Raw genomic sequence first — 19,965 nt, 5'->3', positions numbered from 1 at the left:
CTTTTAAATTTTCACAATATATTAGTTTAATCAATAATTGAACGTATTGAAAAATTTTAGATAATCTAAATAAGGAATGCATATAAAACCGTGAAAATACTTCATATTTTTCATCGTACCAATTTATGAGGTCTTCGACAACCCCTCTTCTAATCCCTGATATGCACCAAAACTTTGTTCCGTTATATTGATTAAGGCGTCGACATTCGAGAAATATTAAAAGTTAGACCACCAAAATGCTTCCCTGAATTAATCTGCCTCTTTTGGGATATCACCCCACTGTGCGCCGGCCAAGATGAGGTGATGACAGCAATAAACCGAATGAAGAACAATAAGACCGCAGGAGCCGATGGCCTACCAGCTGAGCTGTTCATGGCCGGAGGCGATATGCATCTAGTACTAGGAAGTACGGATGCCCGATTATTGTAACCTTAGCAATCTGTATCCCTTCCACAAGAAAGGAGATCAGATTGTGGGAACGACTTGAACCTAATTGGCCACACCAATGTGGCTTTATACCCCGGTTACACTTATCCGGATTAACCCACTGGGTTTGCGTTTCAAATGTCAATTCCATAGCGCAAACGTCAAATAAATCCTCGAGAAATGGATTAACCCCGCAAAAAAACTCTAGTTTAACCGTACTATTAGACGTGGCAAATCCACAATTTATCAGATATTTACCATCCCACAATTCCTTGAATAGACCCAAAAGATACGGGTCGTCTCGCACTATATTTCCGTCCATTACCATATTTCCCAATACGCTAAAAGGTATTCCAAGCCATTTCTGAATTTGGTATTCCAGCAAAGCTCCTTCGGCGTTGTAAGACGACTTATACCCGATGCTCAGTCATAGTATGAAAGAGTCTCTTAGAAAAGTTTAATAACAAAAAAGTTTTGAAGAAGACAGCCTTTTTTGCGATCTATTCAATATTATGCTGGAAGACGTCATACGATACGCAATGGTTAAATTAAAAGACACAATATACACAAATAGTCACATTTTATTTACTGATGTTTGCGACATTAACATCATGGGTCGATCAGTAAAAAGTAACTGAAAACTTTAGAAAAGTCGAAAGAGAATCTGCTAACGTGTATTTGGCTGTAAACGGCTGCAATACCAAGTTGATGGTATCGGCGCGAAATACGTACATAAAAGTCGGACCAACTGTGGCTGTCGGTACCTATATTTTTAAGTAGTTGAAGATCAGCTTTTACGGTGAACATCGGCGTCGTATAAACCACAAGCAGTATCGGCTATACAATGACATCAGTATAGTTGAACGTATCCAGATATAACGATTGCGATGGCAAGGCCATATCTTAACAATACCGACCGCATGGCGGTACACGCAGAACTGGACGGCCAAGGCATCGGCACCTACACACATGAAAGGACAACAGATTGTGACTCAAAACCATAGGAACATACCTCTTTCCTATCGACTATAAAATTGACATTGACAGCTGATACTATAAGAAGTGAAAACTGCGTTTAATTCTATAAATTATATTGGAACCAGATTTTAGGCACTTCGGTTGGATAATGTGACTAAAACTTCAGAAATGACAAAAAAATCTTGCGAAATCTTTCTTTAGCATCCTGTCAAACAGGAATATTTTATAGCTCCAACAGAGAGTAAATACAAAATGTTTACCATTTCAGATAAATAATGTGGCTAAAACCTACAAAATACTAACAATCGGGAAGTATTTTGTTATGGGGTGTATATCCGAAGGATGTCTTGTGCCGACCATATTCAAAAGGAATTGTTTAACTCACAAATAAGATTTAATAAAAAATTTTAGCTATTTTGTTTGGATAATGTGCCTTAAACCTATTCGGGCTATATCAAAACGTGGACCCAAAATTCGCTGCAGAAATTACTTCTAAAACAAACTTTCACCTATTTCGGATACCTGGTTAAATCCTTGGGTATGTCAAAACCTGAACCTGCACCGACAAACTTCTGGCGTAGAGCTTGGTAGCTACAACGAAGATTAAGTATCAAATTACATTCAGTGGGGACTTTACCAACACGTGGACTTGTACCGACAAATTTCTGCGGGATAATTTTGTAGCCCAAACGAAGACTAAATATAAAATTGTAGCCATTTCAATGGGATAATGAGGATAAAACCTTTGAAATACCGAAAATCGGATATGGTTATATCGACCTATGCTGATTAAGAATATATATCATTTATAGGGTTCGACGAATATTTCGATATGTTACAAACGGAGAGAAGGGCAAAAAATGTGTCTCAGCGAAATAAAGCCTTTGGTCCTCAAGTATGTTTGAAAGAAATGTGTTTCAAATAATCTTGAGTCCATTTAGTCTTGTATGTTCGTCTTCAGCTGCTAAGCGGAAGATGTGCCATATAGTTCCACCCCTTTAGGTACCTCTCCCACAAAATTTCAAAATTTGTCTCTAACGTGCAGTTTTAGAACACCTTTCGTATCGATTTCAAAGCTCCAAAATAACCCGGCTGCCACCAAATGAGTGTTGAGCACGATAGCTTGGGAATTGAGTAACCGATTTGGCAGAAACTTTTCACATCGTAACTTTGTTAAACGTACATGAAGTTCCCTGAAGGTGTACGAGCATATCAGACACTTTAAGGGACGTCCGAGAACAGTTTTGAAATTTTCTACGAAGGTACTCTTCTGGGTCACTTTTGTAGCTTAATAACGTTTTTCGTGGGCGTTTTCCCCAAACTCAGAAATGCACGATTTTGATTAATGAGAAATTGAACCAGTTTTCATCACATACCTGTATTACTCTAGCTCTACTGCAAACTATTTAATAAGGAGTTCAACAATAGTAGCCGATATTTATTTGTTCTTCCGCCTTCTTAATGTCCATCCACAAAAATAATGTTTACATGGCGATTCTAATTTTAAACGGATCTAAAAACATTTTAATTATACCCTATACCACAATGTGGAAAAGGGTATAATAAGTTTGTTTTCCCAAAAATTCATGTAACGCCGCGAAATATTCGTCGTAGACCCCTCATGTGGTATACCAAACTTCATATCTCGACGAGATAAAGCGATTTAGCGATGTGTGTCCGTCCGTCCGTCCGTCCGTCTGTCCGTCCATTAAAAATTGTAATCAAGCTAGAGGCCGCAATTATGGACCGATTGTCACGAAATTTAGTATGGAGGTCGGGTTTGGACCAGAATAGAACTGATTAGTTTTTGGCGATGATCGTGAAATGTTAAAGGGATGAAATGGACCAAAAACAAAATTTTTGCTCGATTTTGTAGCCGCTCTGTAGGTCGCAATAATAGTCCGATCGGCGCGAAATTTTAAACGTAGTTTTGGTTTGAGATGAAGAAGTAGCGTGCAAGTCAACGGTATGATCGGATAATATTTAGCGGGTTAAATTGATCAAAACTTTTGTGTATACATTTAAATAAAAGTTATCATTTATCAAAAGCTAGCCCGGAAAGCTAGTGCACAGGGATAGTGGTATAGGGTATCACATGGTCGGCCCCGTCCGACTATAGTCTGTTCTTACTTGTTTTTTTTTTATTTTCTGTAAAAAAACATTTATAGGAAGCAAACAATTTAAAGACCAATCTTTTACGCATTCCAAAACCATTTTGTTGTACTTAAAAAATAGACGCTTAAACCATTTAAAAGGAATTTTATAAATACTCTTTATTGTTAATTTTATCTATTTTTACCCCCTAAATACTCTGGACTTAATCCTCACTTTTTTATTTGTCTCTTTATAGAACAAAAACCTAAGCTGCAAATTCACATTCATTCAATTTCAACATACAGCGTACAAATGTACGGGCGGCGAAAACATACATCATAGAGAGATAATAAATGCCATTCCATTTAAATCCAGCATGCGTGTGTGTTGGTGTTTGTGTGTGAGTGAGTGAATGAAAGAGACCGGCAAAAGACCATGCTTTAAAACAGTGTTCACCAGCAACAACTAATTCAAGCGCTGCGTTTGTGTTAGGCACACACACGAGATTATCTATCCCTCTCTAGATAAACATCGTGTGCGTTAATTCATTGCTAAAACAAAGAAGATGATCGGTGGTGAGAGCAACGTTTAAACTCACCACAATTGAGATTGTGTGTGTTTACACAGACACGGCTCGCGAGCCCAGTGGTGATTAACACTGCTTTAAAAGACAATTCAATTGACAATTTGGTTTAAATAAATCTACATAAAAATCCATAAAAAATATACTGGAATTGAATTGAATGGTAGATGAAATGAAATAAAAATCCGGCAAAAAAGATAAGTATAAAAACAAGAGCTAAAATAAGTGGTAGAGAGAGAGAGAGGAAGAATGAGTGAGTGAACCAAGTAACCGAAGCAAACAGTTGAGGGTTAAAAAAAAATAACAACGATACACATAAACATTAAAACGGAAGCGGAAATTGTAAAATAAAAATCCGCACACAAATATAACCGGGCACGAACACACACAGCCACAGATATACAGTGTGAGTGGCACATTATAAAGTAGATACCATAAAAAGACGCAAAAAAAAGAAAATTTACAAAAAGGACAAGGACAATATCCTTGCAAAACAACTAGCAAAAGAATAAAGAAAACAAAATATAAAACCAAACGAAACAACAAACACAACAGTACAAACTCATGACAAGTTATTGGTGGCTCCCTCTTTAAGGCCAAATAAGAAACAAACAAACATACCAATAAACTGATAAACATTTACAGTTATAACTATCCTCTTTAAACAACTACTGCCACTTCCGGTTGACTGGTTATTGGTGTGCTTGGGTTTTTTCTGTTCATTTGAATCGTTTGTCTGCCTCCTGTCGTTTCTCTTTTTTGTTGTTGTTTTTTGTTCGTGGCATATCTTAAGAAGTTTCTGACATTTACACAGTGTAGACTACTGTCCGGGAAAGAACAGAAAAAAATAAAAACAACATAAACATGACGTCTTCGACGGTAATGCCTGCGAAAGCAACCAGAAACAGAAAAACAAAAATCTTGCCGCCTTCAATAACAACAACAACAACAACGGCAGCAGCAACAGAAACAGCAATACCAACAACAACAATTGAATCCACAACACCTCCAACATTTTCCAGTTATCGTCATCACAACAGCCACAAGTATGGACACTGTGGAAGTGGCATCACGAGACAATATCCTCGACAGATGTTGGCTTACAGTCTGCTATCGATATTGGTCGTTATATGTTGGCTACCCGGTAAGTTATGCAAAAGAAATAAGCAAAATGTAATAAAACAATTCGATGAGATGTTTAATGAATCAGCCATGTGGCTTGAAAATTATTGGAAATTTTCTAGAGAAAAACAATGTTTACTTAAAAAAAGTTGTTCTTGTCTCATAATTCTGTGGGATATAGGATTTGATTTTGTATTAAACTTCTTGCCATAATTGGCAACCCCTGTGGCACAGTGGGTCTTCCCCTCTTTATAGAAGACCTCAAGAGGTCTTTCCTATTCTGTATAAGACGTCTAAGGGGTTTCTCTTGTCTATATGTGACCTCAAGAGGACTTTCCTTATCTGTAAAAGACCCCGCTTAAGGTCTTCCCTTGTGTATATATGATTTCAAGAGGTCTTCTCTTGGTTATATAGACCTCAAGACGTTTTTTCATATCTGTAGAAGATAAGGTAAACCTTAAGAGCTCTTCTCTTTTTTATAGGAGATCTTAAGAGGTCTTTCCTTCTCTGTAGAATACTTCAAGATGTCTTCCCTTGTCGGTAGAATACCTCAAAAGGTCCTTCCTTATCTGTAGAAAACCTCAGGAGGTTTTTCTTGACAAGACGTCTTTCCTTGTCTATAGAAGACCACAAGAGGTCTATAGAACACCTCAAGAAATTTTCCTTTTCTATAAAAGACCTCAGGAGGTCTTTTCTTGTCTATAGAATACCACAATAGGTATTCTTTTGTCTATCGAAGACTTCCGTAGATGACCACAAGATTGTAGATGACTACAAGAGGCATTTCCTTGTCTATAGAAGACCTCAAGAGAAGAACTCGAAAGGTCTTTCTTGATCTATGGAAGACCTTAAATAGTTTTATTTGCCTATAGAAGTCCTAAAGAGTTCCTTCCTTGTCTGTAGAAGACCTCAGGAAGCCTTCCTTTGTCTGTAGAAGAAATCCAGAGAAGAAGACTTCCGTAGATGACCACAAGATTGTAGATGACTACAAGAGGCATTTCCTTGTCTATAGAAGACCTCAAGAGAAGAACTCGAAAGGTCTTTCTTGATCTATGGAAGACCTTAAATAGTTTTATTTGCCTATAGAAGTCCTTAAGAGTTCCTTCCTTGTCTGTAGAAGACCTCAGGAAGCCTTCCTTTGTCTGTAGAAGAAATCCAGAGATCTTTCTTTATTTATGGAAGGCCTTAGGAGGTATTCTTGATTGTAGATGATCTCAATAGGTGTTTCCTTGTCTATAGAAAAACTCAAGAGAAGAAATCAAAAGGTCTTTATTGATCTTTGGAAGACCTCAAATAGTTTTATTTGTCTATAGAAGTCCTAAAGAGTTCCTTCATTGTCTGTAGAAGACCCCAGGAAGTTTTCCTTTGACTGTAGAAGAAATCCAGAGATCTTTCCTTATTTATGGAATGCCTTAGGAGGTATTCTTGATTGTAGACGACCTCAAGAGGTGTTTCCTTGTCTATGGAAGACCTCAAGAAAAGAAATCAAAAGATCTTTATTGATCTATGGAAGACCTCAAATAGTTGTATTTGTCTATAGAAGTCCTACAGAGTTCCTTCCTTGTCTGTAGAAGACCTCAGAAAGCCTTCTTTTGACTGTAGAAGAAATCCAGAGATCTTTCCTTATTTATGGAATCACTTAGGAGGTATTCTTGATTGTAGATGACCTCAAGAGGTGTTTCCTTGTCTATAGAAGACCTCAAGAAAAGAAATCAAAAGGTCTTTATTGATCTATGGAAGACCTTAAATAGTTTTATTTGTCTATAGAAGTCCTAAAGAGTTCCTTCCTTGTCTGTAGAAGAAATCCAGAAATTTTTCTTTATTTATGGAATGCCTTAGGAGGTATTCTTGATTGTAGATGGCCTCAAAAAAGAAAAGAAATCAAAAGGTCTTTATTGATCTATTGAAGACCTTAAATAGTTTTATTTGTCTATAGAAGTCCTAAAGAGTTCCTTCCTTGTCTGTAGAAGACCTCAGGAAGCCTTTCTTTGTCTGTAGAAGAAATCCAGAGATCTTTCTTTATTTATGGAAGGCCTTATTAAGTATTCTCTTATCAAGTGAAAACTTCAAGAGGTTTTCCATGGTATATAGAATACCTCAAGAGGTTTTTTTACCAAAGACCTCAAAAGGTCTACTCTTGCCAATAGAGGAACTTAAGAGCTCTTCTCTTGTCTTTATAACACCACACGAGAAGGAAAGACTCTGCAGAAGACTTTTAGAGGTTTTCCCCTGTCTGTAGAATATCTCAAGAGGTCTTTCCTTAACTGTATATCTTGTATATGAAAGACTTCAGGAGGTATTTTCTGTCTATGACGACCTCAGTAGGTCTTCCTTCTTGTCTGTAAAATTCCAAAAGAGGATTTTCCTTGCTAAATAAGACCTCAGGAATTATTTCCTTATACAAGGAATTATTTCCTTATTCAAGAGGTATTCTGCTGTCTATAAAAGACTTTAGAAGTTTTCCCTTGTCGGTAGAAGACCTCAAGTGGTCGTCTCTTGTCTATACATTACCTCAAAAAGTTTTTTCTTGTCTATAGATGACCTCAAGGCATCTTTTCTTATGTGTAGAAGAACTCAAGAGGTCTTCCATTGTCTAAAGAAAACCTCATGAGGTATTTCCATGTCTACGAAGACATCAAAAGGTCTTTCCTGGTCTGTAGAACACCAAAAGTAGTTCTTATTGTCTACCAAAGACCGCAAGAAGTCCACTCTTGCCTACGGAAGAACTTAAGAGCTCTTCTCTGAAGACCTCTCGAAGTCTTCATTTTTCTGTAGAATACCTCAAGAGGTATTTTCTTGTCTGTTGAAGACGTAAGGAGATACTTGCTTGTTTATTAAAGACCTCAAGAGTTATTTTCTTGTCTGTGGAAGACTGTAAGTGACTTTCATCTGTCTATGACGACCTCAATATGTTTTCCATTGTCTGTAAAATACAAAAATAGGTCTTTCCTTGTCTATAGTAGACCTCAGGAGGTTTTATCTTGGCTATAGAAGATCTTAAGAGCTCTTTCCTTTTCTGTAGAAGACCTCAAGACGTCGTTCTTTGCCTATGGAATACCACGGCAGTTCTTTGTTTGTCTATAGAGGACCTCAAAAAGTATTCTTCTGTCTAAAGAAGACTTTTAGAAGTCTTCCCTTGCTTATAGAAAACCGCTAGAGGCCTTTCCTTGTCCATGGAAAACATCAAAAAGTATTTTCTTGTCTGTCGAATACTTCAAGAGGTCTTTCCCTGTCTGTAGAATATTGCAATAACTTGCAATTTTGTACATCGAAGACGTCAAGAGGTATTTCCTTGTCGATAGGAGGTCTTTCTTTACATCAGGAGTTGTTTTCCTTGTCTTTCCTTGTCTACAGAAAAACTCACGACGTTTTCTTTTACATAAAGAAGGCTTAAAGTGGCCTTTCCTTGTCAATATAAGACCTCAAGGGCTCTTCTCTTATCTATATGTGACCCCAAGAGGCCTTCCCTTGGCTGTAGAATACTTTAAAATGCCTTTTATTGTCCACCAAAGACCTCATGAGGTCTCCTCTTGCCTTTAGAAGACCTCAAGAGGACTCTTTTTGTCTTTAGAAGACCTTATGAGGACTTCTCTTGCCTATAGAAGACCTCATTGGTGAGTCTTCTCTCAAAAACTCTTTCCTTATATGCGAAAAACCTCAATGCGTTTTATTTATCTATAGAATACCGAAAGAGGTACTTCCTTGTCTATAGAAGATTTCTAAAGGCCTGCCCTTGTCTCTAGAAGAAACCAGAGTTCTTTCCTTATCGTTGGAAGACCTCGAAAGGTCTTCTGTTATCAATAGAAAAACCTCAAGACCTAAAGACGTCTTCTCTTGTCAATAAAGGACCTCAAGAGGTATTTCCTCTTCTGTAGAAGACTTTCCTTATATATTGCAGACCTCAAGGGGTCTTTTCTTGTCTATATATGACCTCAAGAGGTTTTTTATTATCCATAGGAGACCTCAAGTGGTCCTCCCTTGTCAATATATGACCTTTCTTGTTCTGTAGAAGACCACAAGAATTCTTCCCTTGTCTATACGTCTTTTCTTATTTGTAGAAGACCTGAAAAGGGTCTTCTCTTATCAATAGAAGACCCCAAGGGGTCTTATTTTGTCTATCAATAAAAGACCTTAAGACGTCTTCTCTTGTCAATAAAAGACCTCAAGAGGTATTTCCTCTTCTGTAGAAGACTTTCGTTATATATTACAGATCTCGAGGGGTCTTTTCTTATCTATATATGACCTCAAGAGATTTTTGTTATCAATAGGAGACCTCAAGTTCTTGTTCTGTAGAAGACCAAAAGAAGTCTTCTCTTTTCTATATGCCTTTTCTAATCTGTAGAAGACCTCAAGCGGTCTTGTCTAAAGAACTCAAGATGTTTTCTCTTGTCTATAGGAGACCTATAAAGGTCTTCCCTTGTCTGTAGAATACTTTGGCTTTTTTGTCTACCAAAGACCTCATGAGGTCTCCTCTTGCCTTTAGAAGACCTCAAGAGATCTCTTCTTGTCTTTAGAAGACCTTAAGAGGACTTCTCTTCTCTCAAAAAGTCTTTCCTTATATGCAAAAAACCTGAAGGTGTTTTCTATATCTATAGAATACCAAAAGAGGTCTTTCCTTGTCTGTTGAAGATTTCTAAAGGCCTGCCCTTGTCTGTAGAAGAAACCAGAGTTCTGTCCTTATCTTTCGAAGACCTCAAAAGGGTCTTCTCTTATCGATAGAAGACCTCAAGGGGTCTTCTCTTGTCTTTCAATAGAAGACATATAGTCGTCTTTTCTTGTCTATAAAAGACCTCAAAAGGTCTTTCCTCTTCGGTAGAAAACTTTCCTTATCTATTGAAGACCTCAAGGGGTCTTATCTTGTCTATATATGAATTCAAGAGGTTTTTCGTTATCAATAGAAGAACTCAAGGGGTCTTCTCTTGTCAATATATGGCCTTTCTTGTTCTGTAAAAGAGCACAAGAAGTCTTCTCTTGTCTATATCTCTTTTCTTATCTGACATGAATAATTCTTCCATTGTCTAAAGAAGAATCCAAGATGTTTTCTCTTGTCTATAGGAGACCTCAAGAGGTCTTGCCTTGTCTGTAGAATACTTCAAACGGCATTTTCGTATCTACCAAAGACCTCATGAGGTCTCCTCTTGTCTTTACAAAACCTCAAGAGGTCTTTCCATTTCTGTGGAAGACTTCAAGAGGTATTTTCTTGTTTGTGGAAGACGCCAGGAGCTTTATCCTTGTATATTAAAGACCTCATGTTTATAAAAGACTTTAAGAGGTATTTTCTTGTCTACAGAGACCTCTGGAGTTTTTCCTTGTTTATAGAAGACCTTAGTGGGTTTTCTCTTGGTTAAAGATGAACTCAAGAGGTCTGTTATTGTTTATAGAAGACCTCAAGAGGACTTCTCTTGTCTATAGAAGACCTCAGTAGTTTTTTCCTTGTCTATTGAAGACTTCCAGAGGTATTCTCCTGTCTATAGAAGACTTCAAGAGGGCTTTAATTATCTAAAGAAAATCTTAAGGGGTCTTTTCTGGTCGGTCGACTACTTTAAGAGGTCTTAAATAGTCGTCCCTTGTCTATAGAGTAACTAAAATATCTTTTCTTGTTTACGGATACCTAAATGTATCCTCTTATGTCTATAGAAGACTTCACGAGGTCTTTCCTTGTCTGCGGAAGACATCATGAGGCCTTTTTATGGGTTATAAATTTATACAAATTAACCGAACCTTCCATGCCACCCTCTTAAGACAATGACACAAATCGCCATAAAAAATGCAAATATTATTCAAAATTTTTGTTATGTTTTTCATTAATAACTTTTCAAATTTCTCTTTTCACATTTAAAAATTCACATTTCCTTTCCTTTTTGCAAAACGTTTTGCTTTTCCTGCTACGTTTATTCAATCGCTAAAGGGCCATAAATTCCTCGCTTGCATAGTCGCCATTATTTATGGCGAATCACGTTGAAGTGAAAAAAAAAAACAAAACCATTTAGAATGAATGGACAATTCCTAAGAATTATTGAATTAACAAGTGTCACTTCTGTTTTATTACTATTTCAAAAAATAGTTTGGATGAAAAGAAAATATCTAATAACAATATAAAATAAGGGCAATAAAGAGTTTTATTGAAAAAAAAAAAAAACAAAAACTAAATTACGCATTGCCGAGTTGCGTAATATAAAAATACCACGGAAATGAAATTCCGCTACATTTTAATTTCCTCAAATTTAATCGACAAAAGAGAGGGCAGTATATGGAATCGTATGATTGTAATGTTTTTTCTGCTGTTACGTATAAGTCCTATCTCATGTGTAATCGATCTGTCAACGCTAAATGTCGGCTAATTTGTTAAACTATTAACATTAACAAGAATGAAATTAAAATGCTTTTTAACACAAACACTAGGCATTGTAGGTGTTTTATTCCTCTTTCTTTGTTGTATTGTTGACATTATAACAATATTGAATAATGGTAATATAAAGATTCAGAGAAAAATCTAAATTACGCATCACAGTTACATAATATAAAAACTCGACGGAAATTAAATTCTTGCTACAACTTAATTTCCTGAAATCTAATCGATAAATGAATGCATTATTGTGGAGCGTATGATTAACAGTTTCATTTCAGATGTTATGTATACGCTTCATGTTCTATTCGATCGGTAGGTTTACAATAACTTCGACTAATTTGTTAAACTATTAAAACAAATGTGTTCTTCTTTGGCACGGCGGTGCCGAAGTTTTTCGGCAATTTACACAAATACGTCCAGAAAGAGCGTACGGAAGAGACATAATATTTTGATTTGTTTTTGTTTTGTAGCGTGCGTGCATAAAAACACACTAAAACACAGTCATAAGTTGCCAATAGTTTGACTTACATTCACATTTTGGGCTGTTCTCTTCTTGGTCACCCATGTATTAAAATGATCAACACAAGATTAAAATTGGGAAAGGCTCATACACTGTTCAAATGGATTTTTATGCATTAATGATACTTAATTGTGAAGTTGGTATGAAATAGTCGTATGTATATATAAATGGTGGTTTTATTTAAAGGCCCGATATTTATTTTTAAATAAAACAAATTTTTTAGCAAGATATAGTAATTTCTTATTGTGATGATAATAATGCGGTTAGCCCATAAATCGCTCAAACAGTCACCATTTGCTGGTGTATCGTATCAGTCTTGAAATATCATTAACCTTAATGCGGTCATTTCGTTTATTAACGTATACACTAAGATGAAAATATATCCTATAGCTGAAGACGATGATGAACAATATGCACTTTACTTGAATTTCACAATAAGCCTGAATAACCTTTAAGGCGTTGCTCGATTGTGTATCTTTCTTTGGTTCAAAATGAGTTAGTCTAAAATTAAGTTTTTTATTTAAAAGCAGAGATTTTCTGCCAATTTCATGATTATTTACAGACGTCGTCCGAGATATTAATGGGTTATTATACCCTCCACCATAATACGGATTGTACGAGTGCTGCACGATAACTTGCTGGCCTAGCAATGAAAACGCGAATATTTACCATAAAAAAATTGTTTTACAGTTTTTTTAAGTAGTCTTTAGCCTGATTTATTCCCCCTTTCATGCGCTCAAACCAATTGTTGAAGCACTTTTTCCACTCCGATTAAGACACCATCAATACATGGTTTTTAAACGCTTCAATAGCATATTCTCGCGACGAAAATCGTTACCCACACCTTTTTTCTTGATGTGAGGAAATCAAATTATGTTATAGGGTGCCAAGTCAGGGCTGTACGGCTGACCTTAAATAAATTTAAATGAAAACCGCTGACACCTCAGAAGTTGTTGCGGATTCTAAAACAGCAGTGTTCATAGATGAGAAAAATCCAAAAACTTTAATTTAAAGTTAGTTCAGGCCCACCGTGTTTAAGAACCCTTTCAATAAATTGCCATAGCATTTATAAGAAGTGTACAAATTATTTGTACATGATTTAGTAATGGTTGTGCTGTTGGGGAACTTCGTGTAATATTGGAAAATATTTTAATCAGTCAGTTTTCCAGCAGCAACATTTTCTATTAATATGTTCGATCATAAAATATTGAAGTACGATGGGCAATAAAAATCTATGTATTTTAGATAAGTAGAGCATAAGAGATAGCAGTTTATGTGAACGGCTGGGGTGCATTGATAATAAAGGCATCGCCCAAGTGATAATGCACTCAGCAAGGGAAGAGGTTATTGTAGTGATAAGAGCATAGAATAAGAGAAGATAGGCTAAGAATTATTTTGTAACTTAGTTCTTAAGATTCATTTTATCTTGAATAAAATTAGAATAGAACTTACAACCCAACGAGACGGTTGTAGTTTTATTACTCAAACAAGAAGTGACGTTAATAAGAAGTGAGCTATTTTATTTTTCCTCAGGTACTCAATTTTAATGAAGAAATATCATGGTACCAAGTTTCGTTTTCGCAAAAAGATGCCTGAAAGCGTCGTTATTTCGCCCATATGTATTTTTGTACCAGTCCGGTTCCGTCCGTTTAAAACTTTTTTAAATTTGTTGACATTTAATTAACATTTAAAAAAAAAACGTCAACCCACCTAATTAAATTATAGCTTTCTTACAAATATGAATATTTTTTAAATATATGAGCCTTTCTATAAGTTTTATAAAAACCAGGGATATTTTTATTAATTTTTCCTATGGAACAAAATTCAATTTATTTTCAAAGTTATGGGAAAAACCGAGCAGATTATGAAAGTAGAGCTGAAAATATGAGACACGTGTATCGGCGTTTTTGAAGTTTACATCGGAGAGTAACCAAAGTAGGCGGGGCAAGTTCCGCCCATTTCTAGTTTTTTTTTGAAATATTCGAGCTAAGATGTCAGGGAATCCTTGCATTTTAGGTATATAGTGTCTTTGGCAATATTACTGAGGAGGATATGGGGAATATTTTTGTTAAAAATGTTAACCCTCATGTGGTTCATCAAAGGGGTCTCCTTAGTATCTTCTTCGGAAATCTTTAAAAAAAATCCTTTGAAACGTGATCATATCAAATCCAAATATCCTACAAAATTGTTTGTCATAAAATTTTACTATAGGTCTTGGAATACACCAAATCTGTAAATCATATCTAATCACCAGGAATCTCTAAAAATGCAAAATACGTTTTAGGATTAAAGTCGGGCTTCATTTGAGTTTATTCAAAATTGTCCCACAAAACATAACTTAAGAGAGATGACGTCAATGACAATAATATTCTTCATAAAATTTCACTACGAGTCACCAAAGAAATAAAATGTCTCTTCATTATATATCACAAAAATATCAGTATCAATTTTGATGAAAAAACATGAAATATTTCCCAATTTTTTGATGAAGTTTTTTTCTTCTTTATTCGAGTTGATACATGAAAGTAATATTAAAATTGGTTCTACGCGAAAAGTGTCAATAGCTGAAAAATTCTACACAAAATTTCACTATGAGTTTCAGAATATATCTAATAATATCTAAGTATACTATACTTTCTTAAGAAAATTACATTACACATTTATATATTTTATAGGATGAAATTTTTTGTTTAATTTTAATTAATTAGTTTAATTAATTAATTTTGGACTGTTAGTTTTACATAATTCCATACTGGATCAAAATCTAACAAAATCCTTCACTTTATGGGGATATTGTTAATAAAAGAAATGTTTCAAATCAAAGTTCACTATGCAACAAATATTTCAATAATAGGTACAAAAATGTTTGTGTGTACAATTTTTCAGTTTAAAATTCTCTTCAGACAAGTCAATAAAATAGAGAAATGCATAACCACAGCCACAACCTTCAAAATACCGAAAATCGGGAGGTATCGCTCTATGGGGGCTATGTGAAGGCCTGAACCTAAACCGACAAATTTTAGGCGGAAAGTTTTTTACCCCCAAGGAAGACCAAATTTCAGCCATTTCGGAGGGATATTGAGGCCACAACCTTCAAAATACCAGAAATCCGGAGGTACCGTTCTATGGGGGCTATATGAAGACGTGGACCTATACCGACAAATTTCAGGTGGAAAGTTTTACCCCTAGAGCGAAGACAAAAAATTCCAAATTTCAGTCATTTCGGTGGGATATTGAGGCCACAACATTCAAAATACCGAAAATAGGGAGGTACCATTATATGGGGGCTATATGAAGACGTGGACCAATATCGAGAAATTTCAGGTGGAAAGTTTTATACCCCCAAGGAAGACTTAATACCAAATTTCAGCCATTTCGGAGGGACATTGAGGCCACAACCTTCAAAATACCAGAAATCGGGAGGTACCGTTCTATGGGGGCTATATGAAGACGTGGACCTATACCGACAAATTTCAGGTGGAAAGTTATATACCCCCAACGAAAACTAAATACCAAATTTCAGTCATTTCGGTGGGATATTGAGGCCACAACCTTCAAAATACCGAATTTCGGGAGGTCCCATTCTATGGGGGCTATATGAAGACGTGGACCTATGCCGACAAATTTCAGGTGGAGTGTTTAATACCCCCAACGAAGACTAAATACCAATTTTCAGTCATTTTAGTGGGATATTGAGGCCACAACCTTCAAAATACCGAAAATAGGGAGGTCCCATTCTATGGGGGCTATATGAAGACGTGGACCAAAGCCGACAAATTTCAGGTGGAGTGTTTTATACCCCCAACGAAGACTAAATACCAATTTTTAGTCATGTCGGTGGGATATTGAGGCCACAACCTTCAACATACCGAAAATAGGGAGGTACCATTCTATGGGGGCTATATAAAGACGTGGACCTATGCGGACAGATTTCAGTTGTAAAGTTGCATACCCCTAACGAAGACTTAATACCAAATTTCAGCCATTTCGGTGGGATATTTAGACCACAAATCCTTGAATATATTTTTGCATATGGTTTTGCATATGCTCATTTTATGCAGATATGTACAAGTATGTCAAAATATGCACGATATGCAGAATATGCAAAAATTTCTAGGCCTAATTCGTTTTATTTTGTAATAAAACGAGTTTCTGTCTAATCAGATTTTCTCTACGACCATCCTAACCATATATGCATTTGCATAGGATTCCGCAGTCTAGTCATGACCCTATTGTACACATATCATCTAAATGGCAATAAAGCTTGTTTAGAAAAAATCACATTCTTCATCCTGCGGGAGGAGCGTAGAACTTTCATAAACGAAAGGAATTTTAGTTCAATACAAGAAAAGGGCAACCCAGTACGAAATTTGCTCGGACTTCTTTATTCTTTTATTTTTATTATGTCAAAAATGAAGCAGGAAAGCAAGGCAATCAGGCAAGGCAGCTTATGTACCCATGCCTTTAACGCTTTTCTTTCTTGTCTCCATTCGTATTGTTTTAACTGATTTTTACACATACATTTTAGTCCGACTTTTTTATTAATATTTTTTGCTAGTTGTTCAACAAGTCCTTCATCAGTGCGATATTTGTTTTCTCGCAGATAGATAAATTAATATTGAATTGCCATATTGACTTTATCTGCCTACAAATGAAAACAAATATCGGACATGTGTTGAAATAACATATGGAAATTACAATTTTTTCTACATGACCAAATTCCATTCATTCAGTCGTTTTTTGTTCAATTCTAACGCAAATTGTCAACACGTTTGATAACTATTTTTTGTTTGCTCGCTGTTTACTTAACAAACGGAAATAGCTGTTTTCCATTTGCTGTAAATATTACAGATTTGTTTTTGTTGTTGTTGTTGCTCTCGCTGTGTTTCTTGTATACACAATAGTTTACAAAATTAATATTTATGCAAATTAATGTTGAAAACGGGTCATCAGAGTTTGACTGTGCTGTGCATAAATGGCTTAATTAAAATGACATGAAGTTGGCATAGTTTTTTTTTCTTTGCTGAACTTAATAAAAATGCTAAATCAGTTTTGCTAAAAGTTGAAATTCATAATGAATTGTAATGGAAATTAATAATGATATTACATTTGAAAAGTTTGTAGCACAACTTCTTTAATAATAATGATTGTGTTAAACTATAAATGAATTATTTACTATTTTAGTGAACTAATAATTTAGCATGATTTAAGTCGACGAAAAAGGGTCAATTAATGCAATAAACTAGAAAAAATCTTTAATAAAAAAGTTTAAAACTTTGTTATACACATCTCACATTTCAAGAACATTTGTAAAACCTTTTATTTTGTATTTCTTTGTAAAAAATTAACAAAATGTTGCACTTTTTCTCTATTTCATTTAAGCAACATTAAAATAAGGTCAAGTATAGTTCAAAGTTTTGAACTGAAAAGGTCAACCTTGCCCTTACTGTGGAAAAATACATTCCTTCTTCAGTTTTTACCCCTTCATTTCTTCATTCTGTTTTGTAATATTGAAATTTGAATTTGTTTTCCCCACACAAGCTCAAAACAAAAGTATTTTGTTACAAGTTTTCAACTTGTATTTCTGTTAACCTCACATTTGGCATTTGATATTTAAAATACATGAAAAACAGTTACATTTCACAAGGAATGCAGTTCAAATTCAACATCGACTTCTTCATTCTTAACCTCCCAACAAACACAGTCACTATTCACATTTTGTGTGGAGATCTGTAGATGCTGTAGGCAGTAGGGATTGGTGCAACACTGTAGCCTACACTACTTTGTATTGTATGTTGGGTTTACATTAGAATTGTGTAATTTTCAACAAATTGCATGTCGATTCTGCAATTTTGACCTCTATGTCTTGCCATATCCTCAGACTCGAATTAGGCCAAATAACTTTACATTGTTAACGATGGCGACATTTCCTAAGGTGACCGGACATAACTCCCACGGACATAACCCCATAATGGTTTTGGGCATTTTGTTCGCTTTGCTTTGCGGACTTAACTTCCAACTCTACATCGATATAGCCATGTCCGTCCGTCTGTAGAAATCTCCCTAAAATGTAAATTAAACTTTTATTGGGACGTAGACATTTTTGTATATAGCCCCCAAGGAAAATGGACTTGGGTCCACGTTTAAGAATAGCTGCATTATAATGGTAACCCCAGCTTTTGCTAGGAATGTTTAATACCTATGCCGAATACTGTATGCCAAATTTGAACCATATTGGTAGGATAATGTGGCAAAAACCATCAAAATAACTGCTTGTACCTTCTATGCGGTATACCTACACCGATAATTCTTTGCATGAATGTTGTATATCCCCAACAATGACAACATACCGAATATTACATATTCCTGTAGGATGAAGCGGCTAAAACCTTCAAAATACCGAAAATCGGCGAGGAGAATTAAAACAAAAAATATATATATTATTTTCAGTGTAAACATAATCAATGCCTACAGAAAAGTACATTTGGCTAAAGGGCCCTTCGCGTTTCTTATTTGTGGGATTAAAGTGAGCAAAAAAGTCAACTATCGTGAAAATTCAGTCATAGTTTTTTGTGGGGGTTTTCAGAATAAAACCACTATAACTTAGCCATTTCTTAACCGATTTAAAAAAATAATAACTTGTTCGAAATATGTTATTCACCCCTTTAAAAGGAAGAAGGATCAATAGAAATACGTTGTGAAAAAAGAAGATATGCCCCTTTAAATTTGAAAATGTAAGAAACCCAGATTTTCACAACTTTTACCGTTATAAAAAATAAAGCGAAGTGACCCAAACGAACTAAAGGCATTTTCGTTGTCTATGGATCCCAACACGATAGAATTTTGCATCAGAACGCTTGAATTTTTTTCTGGTCAACGTTTGTAGCACAGTGCCATTTATCGACATTTTCCGAAAAGTTTGCACGTTCTCAAGGCCAAAACTGCCTGAAGGAGCGTTCCAATGCTTTTTAGATGTATCAGATAGTTCTTAATGACTTGCTTCGCTACAATTTTTGTCTTTGTGTTGGATCGAAAATTTCAATAGTTTGGCCGTTATATGCCAAAATGTCCAAAAAACGTGGATAAAAAACTTAAAGTCAAAATCGGGAGGCTCGATTTTCACCGTAGACCTATGATCTAGTGGACTTTTTTGCTCAGTTCAATCCCAGGAATCAGAAACGCGAAGGGCCCATTAAGGTTTTCAAATCGCCCCGGCCTAATATACATACTTCGTAGGGTCTCCGATAAATATTTCGATGTGTTACAAACGAAATGACGAATTTAGTTATACCAAAAATTGGGATTATAGTAGATACATGTGTAAATTAAAACCTGACCCTACATTTGGACTTGTTATATCCACAAACCATATCCCGTTCAGTAACGTGAAACGATATAAGGTCATTCATTAACTGTCTCCCAATCCTAGTTTCATACTCTGGATGCTTAGTGCGTCGTCTTTGTCTATTTTAGCAAACGAAATCCGTTTCAGACTAATGTGGATCAAGTTTGAAGATAAACCATATGGTCCACTCTGTTCGGTACTCAACCTCACAATCGTACCATAACTCTCGAAGGACGTGACCAGACATAGATCAGGTTCCAGTATGGATTATTTCGGACAAATCCTTTTAGTACTTCCCACTCAAAATTTCCTTTTTTTTTTTGCAAAAGTGCAGTTGAAGTTCGTATCTCTGCGGCTTCTATCCGGCTCCAACCAGAGACTTACCAGTTGGCCCTAGGTCTGTTGGCCTAGTCTTGTAGTTGTCGTCAGCCTATTTTGGCAAACGCGAGTAGAGTCTCGGGCTTGAATGTGGAATTAAATTGTAAACAGGTGCTTGAACCATAGAATGACAGGAATATTAGATGGGTTCCGCACTAAAACAAGGTGGT

At 35.7% G+C, this 19,965-nt stretch overlaps 1 protein-coding gene across 4 annotated transcripts in view; it reads left to right on the top strand.

Annotated features, from left to right (window-relative positions):
• The window catches only part of beat-Ic (beaten path Ic), a 320,186-nt gene that overhangs the window by 97,407 nt on the left and 202,814 nt on the right, over positions 1 to 19,965 (top strand). For 2 of the 4 annotated variants that reach the window (XM_073965756.1, XM_073965757.1), the window contains 2 exons: positions 3,755 to 3,902; positions 4,896 to 5,225. In XM_073965756.1, coding sequence (XP_073821857.1) covers positions 4,946 to 5,225 — 280 coding nt within the window. In that variant the 5' untranslated portion in view covers positions 3,755 to 3,902; positions 4,896 to 4,945. The remainder of the gene's footprint in view (positions 1 to 3,754; positions 3,903 to 4,895; positions 5,226 to 19,965) is intronic. The other 2 variants (XM_073965759.1, XM_073965758.1) reach the window with 1 other exon arrangement.

The sequence above is a fragment of the Musca autumnalis genome, unplaced genomic scaffold (assembly GCF_047663935.1).
Source record: "Musca autumnalis isolate F117 unplaced genomic scaffold, ASM4766393v1 scaffold_2, whole genome shotgun sequence".
NCBI lineage: Eukaryota > Metazoa > Arthropoda > Insecta > Diptera > Muscidae > Musca > Musca autumnalis.
Note: the sequence above shows the minus strand (reverse complement) of the source record. Positions and strands in the feature narration are given on the sequence as shown.